This window comes from Myotis davidii, unplaced genomic scaffold (genome assembly GCF_000327345.1).
Source record: "Myotis davidii unplaced genomic scaffold, ASM32734v1 scaffold196, whole genome shotgun sequence".
Lineage (NCBI taxonomy): Eukaryota > Metazoa > Chordata > Mammalia > Chiroptera > Vespertilionidae > Myotis > Myotis davidii.
Window position 1 is genome coordinate 2,850,480 of NW_006288258.1, and position 9,876 is coordinate 2,860,355.

The following is a 9,876-nucleotide window of genomic DNA, read 5'->3' on the forward strand; positions in this document are numbered from 1 at the left end:
CTCGTGTTCCTTCCCCTCCCTTCCCCATTATACCTACACACAAGGCAAGCCATGCCAAGTCAGAACCACAGTCTCACTCAGACCCTGCAAAAACCTTTATTGCCCCTCTTTGTTTCTGCTTTTAGCCCTTTCTCTCTCCCCTCCATCCCTGTGTCTAGCCACACCAGCCTCCCTTCACTTCTCAAACTAGCCAAGCATTCCCCTCCTAGGTACTTGTGTAAATGCTGGTTCCTCTGCCTAAATCCACTCTGCCCTACCCCGGCCCCCTTGATCTTCATGCCCCAGGTGTCAGCCCAGGTGTCACTTCTTCAGGAAGGACTGAAGTGGGTTCCTCCTGTGATTCTCTCTCACTGCATCCTGTCATTTTCATTGTTCTTACGATTTGTAAGTATATGTAAATTCCATGCTTATGGGTTTAATGTCTGTTTTCTCCACTAGACTACAGACTCCCATGTTGGCTACTATCTTCATAGTACCCAGTATGGAATCTAACACATATGCATGTTCCATAAATATTTTTTAGCTGTTTCTTGGAGGAATGCTATTCTTTCCTCTCCCCTTTGGGATATACTCCTATAGCCTCCTCACCAAACCATATAGAACATTACACACACACACACACACACACACCCACACACACAGACACACACACACACACACACACAATTCCCATGGAGCCCATATCCCTGACCATTTCCTTCATTTTCTTTCCCCAACATTTATTCATACATTATCATGAATTAGGTTGCATTCTCTGGTTGTTTCACGCTTCCCTAATCACATTGTTAATTTTTCAAGGGCTAAAAGTCCATCAAGATCTTTTTTAGAATCCCCCATAAACCTAGGAGAATAGCCAGGAACATGTTTTAGTGCTTAGTAATTTCTTGATGAATGAATGAATAGATCAATCCGTCAATCCTAGTTTATTCCTTTTGCACAGAGAAAATCTTCACATTGCAGCAGAACAATTTCAAACCACAGCCCACTGCTGTAGTCCCTCTTCTTGGGCTACTATCTTGAGTTTCAATAAGAAGAAAACAATCTTATCTTGAAAGGGGGCTTTGATTTATTTTTAATAAGAAAGACTGAATTGGAAGCTTGCATTTTCCCCAAAATTTAATAATAGCACTAGTAACGCCTTACACTTTTCTCTGGCCTTATTTCAGGTGTGACTTTGAAGCTCCCAGTTAAGTTTCTGTTATGATGTAATAGCAAGACCAATATCACCAAACCCACCCACAGGAGGGGTCACAGAGCAGGGGTGTCAGTCTAGTCTAAGCATGTTTTCAGAATCAGTCAGTCCAATGCAGAAATGGGCAGAGAACTTGAAGGAAACATCAGGTTACTTGATGCCACTGTACTTAAACATCTGGGGTCCTGATAGTAAACCCTGGTAACTTTGATAAGAAATAGCTTTTGATCTTGCTCACTTTCTTCACTCACAATTAGAACAAAACAAACTCATGTGGGTAAAATGTTATGCCCAAAACAATAACTTACTGAATTGGGGTTTCAATTTCTACATTTGCCCTGTTATTCTGAGGCAGAAACTTCTGTTTACTGGTTGCCCTGCCAGTAAACCTCAGATTGCTTAGTTGCTCATGTTATCAGTACTGTTAATGGTTAACAACAACAACAAATATAAGCATATATGTGCACATATATATATATTTACTATTTGTTGTAATATATGCATTTTAATTTACTTTGACAATTGTCTAGCAGGTTCTGTCTAGTTCATAGTATCTTCCCCAATTTTGTATTTGATCTTACAGGCCAGGAAAAAGAAACCAAGGTTTTCTAAATACCCATGAACATTGTCAAGGTTGGTATGAGGTCTGTTCTTCATGTGGCATCACCTAATCACCTATTTTCCTACCTCTGCTTGGCTTTGTGACAATTAAAAGAGCCTATAAGAGGAGACCGCTAATGAGTGCCCTTCTATCCCCATCTCTCAGGCTACAGAAGTCCTGAAGGTTGATGGAGGGCCATGCTATTCAAACAGCAGGTGTGGCTGAGACAGAAGCTCCTGGTGCTGGGAAGCCTTGCTGTTGGGAGTCTCCTGTATCTAGTCGCCAGAGTTGGGAGTTTGGATAGGTAGGTGATTAAACACATACCTATGCCCATGTGACTTTATGTGTTTCTTGACTTAAACTTCCTTAGGACATAATTTTAAACCTACCCTTTTGTTTCCCTCCTTCAAAACTCCCAAGAAACATGCTTTTTTTGCAGTATTGATTTTGATCTATTGAGCCTTTAAAACAGAGATCCAAGTTGTTCTGACCAAGTGTTTGTCAGGATCCATTTGTATTCTGTGTGCATTGACATTTATTTTCAGAGAAGGGATAAAGCCATGTACAGGAGAAATGTCATTTTCTAGGGCTCACTGTGGTCTGTGTGCATCTGGTTGTTGACCTCTAGCCATAGCAAAATGGTGCTGATGTAATTAGGTATCTTCATTGTGAAATTTATGAGTGAGCCATTAATGTGCTACCAGGAGAGTTAAAATTATGTTTGCGCCTATAAAGGAGCTCATCAAATTTGGAACCCACTGCCCTGGAAAGATGGCTGCAGGCGAGGGGAGTTTGAACTATGTTAATTAGCTCTGGTTTCCAGGAGTTGAATGTACCAGACAAGGAGCCTGTCACTCAGAGTAATTGCCCAGAAACCAATGGAAAATCTATGGAGAGGAAATTTACAGAGCAAGGGGTTGCCTCTAAATAAGCAAACAGTTGAAAGGTGCTCAACCTGCAGAAGCCGAGCAATATCATCCGACGGCACAATGAATACCTCTGGGCTGTCCGACATCCAGCATGACAGTGAAGGACAGAGATTTGCATTTATGAAATGTGGAATTTCCTTCTTCGCTCTTTAAATTAACTATTGCTCTGGAGAGGCTGACATATGTTCTCCGTGCATTCAGTTCGTAGTTCCAATTTCTGTGAAAATGCAGCCACACTTCAAAAGGAAAATATCTCCGTTGCAGTTTTCCTTTTCTATAGATCTTACCACAATAGATATTTACCAAATAATATAGCAGTGTTCTTTATTTCCCTTCTGCCAGTGTCAATTTTGACTGGTAAACTGAACCCCTTTATGTTTTTCATTTCAAAAATCCAGAGTAAACATCCACGTACTAGTTGCTAACTATGCAAAATGGTATGATCCAGAGCTTATCACTGACTTCAAGTAGTTCCCTAAAGGTAGTGTTTAGTTATTAGTGAAAAGCCTTAAGATGGTATCATTGTCCTATGTCCATAAAGGAACTTTTATATCAAGTTCTTCCCAATCATTTCCTTTTTATTGAGTAATTGATCTAATGTTCATTAACGTATTAGTTTACTTAGTTGATTCTTTTCATTTTTCACCTGCTCTATAGTCTCAAATGGTATCATTTTTATAAGGAGTTAGATTGCTTATTGGGCCTTCTCAAAAGTTCTCAACTGAGAGTCTGAGCAGATTGCATCTAAAATTTACACATGCTGACTTACACTTATCTTTTAGTAACTCTGAATGGGAGGCTGAGTTCTGTTACTTTTACTGTCCCTTCCAATCCTTAAAGTTCATATTATATAGTCTGAGCCCCATGCTCAGAATCTACTCTTCAAGAAGTCAAAATAAGGTGATATTTTCTCCAATTTTGAGTTATGGAGTCCAACAAGCAATTGTTCTGCAGGCTATGAGCTCCCAAGGTAGCAGGTAGAAAGAAGAAGGAAAGAAGAAAAATGGCCCTTTCTCGAGGTAGGAAAGGGACTCTATTTCAGCCTCTCTCAGCCAGAATTCCTCAAGAGAATTAAGTCCTAGAGAAAAGCATTTGACTATTGCCTTAATTCTTTCAAGAATGACAGACACTAGCATCATTCTAGATCAGCCGTGGGCAAACTACGGCCCGCGGGCTGGATCTGCCCTGTTTGAAATGAATAAAACTATTGGGGGAAAAAAAGACCGTACCCTTCTATGTAATGATGTTTACTTTGAATTTATATTAGTTCACACAAACACTCCATCCATGCTTTTGTTCCGGCCCTCTGGCCCAGTTTAAGAACTTATTGTGGCCCTTGAGTCAAAAAGTTTGCCCACCCCTGTTAGATGCACAAGAGAGAAGTCCATCCAGTATATCGATGGATGTCTTGGGGAAATAGTGCTTACTTATCAATCATGAGGAGCTAAAAGATGAATTTGTGATGTCCTAAGCAACGTCACAATTAAAAACATCTTTGACTCTATGTGTGTTGCTACTTTTATATCTTCCATTTAGAACTCCAGCATTAATCTTTACAAATTTGTAAAAACAAAATTTATGTTTCTCTAACATAGTGACTGTGATAAACTTTTTTATAGTATTCCATGTTTTCATGTTTTCACAATGAGCATGACTTGTGTTTAAAATCATAAAAAAACAAGCACCACAAAAAAAGTAAACTACGTTTATTTTTTGCTTAAGCATTTGGATAGACAGCTGTTTACACAGAGCAGGCCAAGCCCTTTCTCCTCAGCTCTGCAGAATGCCTTGGCGTGACCTTGAGGATTTCCTTCTCTCCTTCTAATTGTAAACATTACGGAACATAAGAAAGGTACAATAGAGTCTCTTGGGAAATGTAAGAAAGAAATTTGTTGCCACAGAGAAGTGGACATAGACTCCAGATTATTGGAATAACTAGAGGTTTCAGTTGAAGGAATTGGCTTAACAGTCATTTTTACCACTATTCTACCCTTTACCAAGGTGGTTAAAATGCCTTTCCAAATAAACCTAGGGAAATTATAATGAATTTCAGTTCAATTCCAGACTATACCCCAAAGGAAACTCAATGTACTAACCATATATATATTAGCCATGCCAAATTAAACAGCCACTCCAGTCTAATAGCATTATAATTATCACCACACCTTTTTCTCTGAGAGAAGCAGAGGTGGTGGTTCATTATTTAAGGCAATGTTGAAGTGGGAATCCTCCTTTCTGGCTCCATTGATTGCACCCTTCCTTCGTGAGCTTGAGTTCCTGATTTAAATGGACTTGGCAATGAGGGCCTGAGGTTTCTGGCCCTGCTAAGGCCATGCTGGTTTCTGGTCCCAGGTGTGGTAAGTGATATACAGCACTTGCTGATGGCATTGGGTTTGTTCCTACATTCAACCAAGTAAAAACATAACCCTGACCTCTTTAGATGGAAAGAAAAAGAAATACAGTACTCTTCCAGCTGTCCCTAAGGCCAAGGACAGAAATTCTCAAGAGCGTGAAAAGCTCAGCAAGTGCCAATTTTGGAATTTTTCAGGTTGATGATGCAAATAACCAAGGACAAAGACTGCAACCTCTTTTCAGATTATATACCAACGGTTTTTAAGAGCCGTGTGAGTGCTGCAAGAGAGTAATACACACGAAACCCAAAAGACTGGCCTCCTAGCTGCCCTTCAGTCTCCCAGCTAAAGATCATAATCTTCCACCCTTCACATTCTCTAAATAATGTTAACTGGTGAGCTGTTAAAAAGCTATTAGTATGACTGGTGTCACTTGTCTGTCCTGTACTGTGTGAACATAAGTACATGCCGTAGTCAATTAAGTGCTTGGTGAATAAAAAGTTTAAGGAGCACTAATAAAAAAATCCCATCAATTATGTGTGCTCCATTTAATACCGTGTTGCTTAAAATAAAATTTCTCAAACATATGTTCATTATGGATTGCGTCAGGCAGGGAAACAGAGGTTTTATTTATGCATTTTAAAGTCTTCCTCGGACTGGTGAACCAGAAAAATGAGAATCTAGTTGCAGTGAGGTTCTTACAGTGTCTCTCTGTTGTTTGCAGGCTACAACCCATCTGCCCCATTGAAGGCCGATTCGGAGCCCGCGGGCAGGCTGAGTTCCCTCTCCGTGCCCTGCAGTTTAAGCGCGGCCTGCTGCACGAGTTCCGGAAGGGCAACGTTTCCAAGGAGCAGGTTCGCCTTTATGACCTGGTCCAGCAACTCCCCAAGGCCATTATCATTGGGGTGAGAAAAGGAGGCACCAGGGCCCTGCTTGAGATGCTGAACCTCCATCCAGCTGTGGTCAAAGCCTCTCAAGAAATCCACTTTTTTGACAATGATGAGAATTATGCCAAGGGCATTGAGTGGTATAGAAAAAAGATGCCTTTTTCCTACCCTCAGCAAATCACAATTGAAAAGAGCCCGGCATATTTTATCACAGAGGAGGTTCCGGAAAGGATTTACAAAATGAACTCATCCATCAAGTTGCTGATCATTGTCAGGGAGCCAACCACAAGAGCTATTTCTGACTACACTCAGGTGCTAGAGGGGAAGGAGAGGAAGAATAAAACTTATTACAAGTTTGAGAAGCTGGCAATAGACCCTAATACCTGCGAAGTGAACACCAAATACAAAGCAGTAAGAACCAGCATCTACACCAAACATTTGGAAAGGTGGTTGAAATACTTTCCGATTGAGCAATTTCACATTGTGGATGGAGATCGCCTCATCACAGAACCTCTGCCAGAACTTCAGCTCGTGGAGAAGTTCCTAAATCTTCCCCCAAGAATAAGTCAGTACAATTTGTATTTCAATGTTACCAGAGGGTTCTACTGCTTGCGATTTAACGTTATCTTTAATAAGTGCCTGGCTGGCAGCAAGGGGCGCATTCATCCAGAGGTGGACCCCTCTGTCATTACCAAATTGCGCAAATTCTTTCACCCTTTCAATCAAAAATTTTACCAGATCACTGGGAGGACACTGAACTGGCCCTAGAATAATAAGTCATACAACACCATGTGTTGTACCTGGAGACATGCAATGTCTCCTCTAGATTAAAATATGCACTTTTCCAAGACACAACTGTCGAAGTCATGTTTTCATCTCTACTTGTATATACACAGTGTGTGACCAAATATAAGACCAGTTCTTTTTCTACTGAAAATGTTCAAAACAATTTGCTGTCTGCATAGTTGCATCTTTGAGACGGGATACTGACGGAAGAGGTGTGGTATCGGGGGAAAGTGACTTCAGCTATTCTCAAAGAGTTAGTCTTCCTTTGAGTCAGAATTTGTCACCCGCCATTTACATAAATTGAAGCCAAAAGATGAATGTGTGAAAAGTACCAATGGCTGTGAAGCTGCAGGAAGGAGAGGATTCAGTCATGCATTCTTTTCTAAGGGAAAGCTGGCTCTTTAATTCAGATGCTGAATTGGTGCCATGAAAACAGAAAAATGCTATTTTCTTATGATTTAAAAGGATGTCCTATCTCATAAAATTGACATTGTTCCAAAGTTCCTGTGGTGATTTTGCACTATTGTTTTCTCGTGTGGACCATGATGTCACTTGTAGCATGTCAATCATACATTGGAAAGTCCTTTCACTTCCATGTTCTATGTCAACAAAGAGAAATGTCATGTACATAATGTATATTATTGTAAATACTTGTTTCACACTAAGTAACTCTATTTTGTAAACTGAATATGGCTATTTAATTTATTGTGAAAATTAAATTTATTGTGGTATTTAAAAATGGAATGGATTAAAATTACTCTATGTGCAACTTTTCTTTTCAACTCATTTCTGTCTTACATGCCCCCTGTTTCTGGCTCCCCAAATCAAAGCTGTTTATGTGCACATTGAGAGCACCTGGAAACATGCACTTCTCCATTGGATTTCTGTACCCTTGTGAGATTTATTTATGAAGTGAAGTTGAGTATATTAAAAAAGTCTCAACTATCTGGAAATCTAGTAGAATAGCCCTCAAAGAACACTAGTGCTGCTCTGCTACAACTTTATAACAATTAATTTTCTTGCAGATGCTGCTGTGCCAGGAGAAAGACAAGAAATACTTTAACATAATCGATGCAGAGAAGAATTACAATTTTATTTGAACCTCTAACCAGAGTCAGACCGGTAGAGAAATTGAGTAAAATGAGATTAGAAAACGTGTGTGGCCTCTGTACTGAAAGCTGCTGATGCTTCAAAAATGAATACAAACTCTCTGAACTCCCCCTTTGAAATGAAAATATTATCAATGTACTCAGAAATGATCAAAGTGTGTAGTGTTGTTATTACTAGCCTAAACATATAACTCAGATTTCCATCCAGAGAAATTAATGCTACATTGGGTGCTTACTAACATCAAAGAGATTATATATGCTTAAATATAATTCAGACAACCATGGAAAGAGGTTGGAAAGAGGTATCAGCAAAAATAATAATAATAATAAAAGATGGATTTTTCCCCATCAAGACTGCTTACATTTGACAGAGTTTAGTTTGACACCCCATTGAGAGTGCCTAGAGAAATCAACAAGTTACGATGGATTTTTCTCTATGAGTTGTTTATCCTGTCCAGTGATTTGATGGTGAGCTTTTACAAATAAATAGCCCTTTCCCTCCCAGTGTCGGTGTATATTGCTTCTCAAGCCACAGCCTTGGTAATCTTTGCTGTTTCAGTTAGCAGTGATGCTGTTCTCGCAGCATTGAGCAAGCCTGACACCGACACTGACAGGCTGGCCTCGCGCTCACTGCGCAATAACTCTGGAGCGAGAGTCTTTGGTCTTAATGTCAATCACATCTCCCTTCCACCATGAATGGAATCAAATATAAGGAATCTGTCATCAGATTCCCCTGTGCCTCAACTCTCAGCTAATCATCAGAGGAAACTCTTTGAATACTACATTCAGGACATAATCATACATTGTCAACATTAATTTTTATTTTTTTCTTATATGTTTTTATTGATTTCAGAGAAGAGGGGAGAGGGAGAGAGAGATAGAAACATCAATGATGAGAGAGAATCATTGATCGGCTGCCTCCTGCACACCCCCTACTGGGAATGGAGCTTGCAACCCAAGCATGTGTCCTTGACTAGAATCGAACCTGGGACCCTTCAGTCTGCAGGCTAACGCTCTATCCACTGAGCCAAGCCAGCTAGGGCATCAACATTAATTTTATTATAACTATTCCTAGAGCACTATATGGCTAATAAGTTAAACCAGTGACTGTCAAATTATGCCCCATTGGAATACTGATGTTTCAAAAACTCACCCTAGGTATTTCCACCAGGAAAATTGAAAAATGGCAATCCTTTTCAAGACTCAGAGAGAAATTTTGAAAACAATGAACAGGAGTTTCTCAGCAGTAATCTTTTGTATTCCAATTTTTCTTAAAACGTTGCTACTGCTACCAACAGTGTATATCAGAGTTCATTCTAAGATTCTATTTGACTTATGCTGACTTTTATAATTCGTTATTTTTAGCTCAATAAGCCAGCATTTTTGCATCACATTCAGGGAAAAAAGTGCTGTGATTTCCAGTTATTCCACTTCCTAAATAAATTTGAGGATTGTTTTAAAGTTTGGAGCCTCCCCACAGAGATCTGGCCTGGGGGAATGGGGTGGATTTGGAGGCAGGTTTCATTTCACTGAAACAACAAACAAATAAACAAAAACCACAGCTGCAGCTGATTGGCTAGGCAGAGAGATAAAAAGCCTATGACATAATGGCACACTTCCACAGGAGGCTTTAAACCTCCTTGTTTAGAAAAATGTGTCCTGTTGTCATCAAACAGGGACGGGGGACCTCTGGAGAAATCGCCAGCTCATTACAATAGCCCCACCAGGGTTCTCTTGAATAAGTTATTCTTTCTACATCATGAAAACCATATTCCCTCCAGAGGCCTGGTTGGCACCATATGGCTTTGTGAAACAGTTCTAGCTGCAAAGAGAAAGAAACCGTGTAAGCACCGGTGAAGTTCCTGCTGGACCATAAAGCTGAAATTACACCATTTGGGAAGCCAAGAAATTCCAATTATACAAACAGGAATTAGAGTCTCAAGGGAGTGAGAGACCCCATTGAGAGTGCCTAGAGAACAGAGGGGAAAAGAGACACACAAACCCATAGACAAGCCATCCCA

At 40.0% G+C, this 9,876-nt stretch overlaps 1 protein-coding gene across 3 annotated transcripts in view; it reads left to right on the top strand.

Annotated features, from left to right (window-relative positions):
* The window catches only part of HS3ST5 (heparan sulfate-glucosamine 3-sulfotransferase 5), a 148,563-nt gene extending 141,048 nt beyond the window's left edge, over positions 1-7,515 (top strand). For all 3 annotated transcript variants that reach the window (XM_006760157.2, XM_006760158.2, XM_015561620.1), the window contains 2 exons: positions 1,959-2,097; positions 5,798-7,515. In XM_006760157.2, coding sequence (XP_006760220.1) covers positions 1,991-2,097; positions 5,798-6,728 — 1,038 coding nt within the window. In that variant the 5' untranslated portion in view covers positions 1,959-1,990 and the 3' untranslated portion in view covers positions 6,729-7,515. The remainder of the gene's footprint in view (positions 1-1,958; positions 2,098-5,797) is intronic.
* The last annotated feature ends 2,361 nt before the right edge of the window (positions 7,516-9,876 follow it).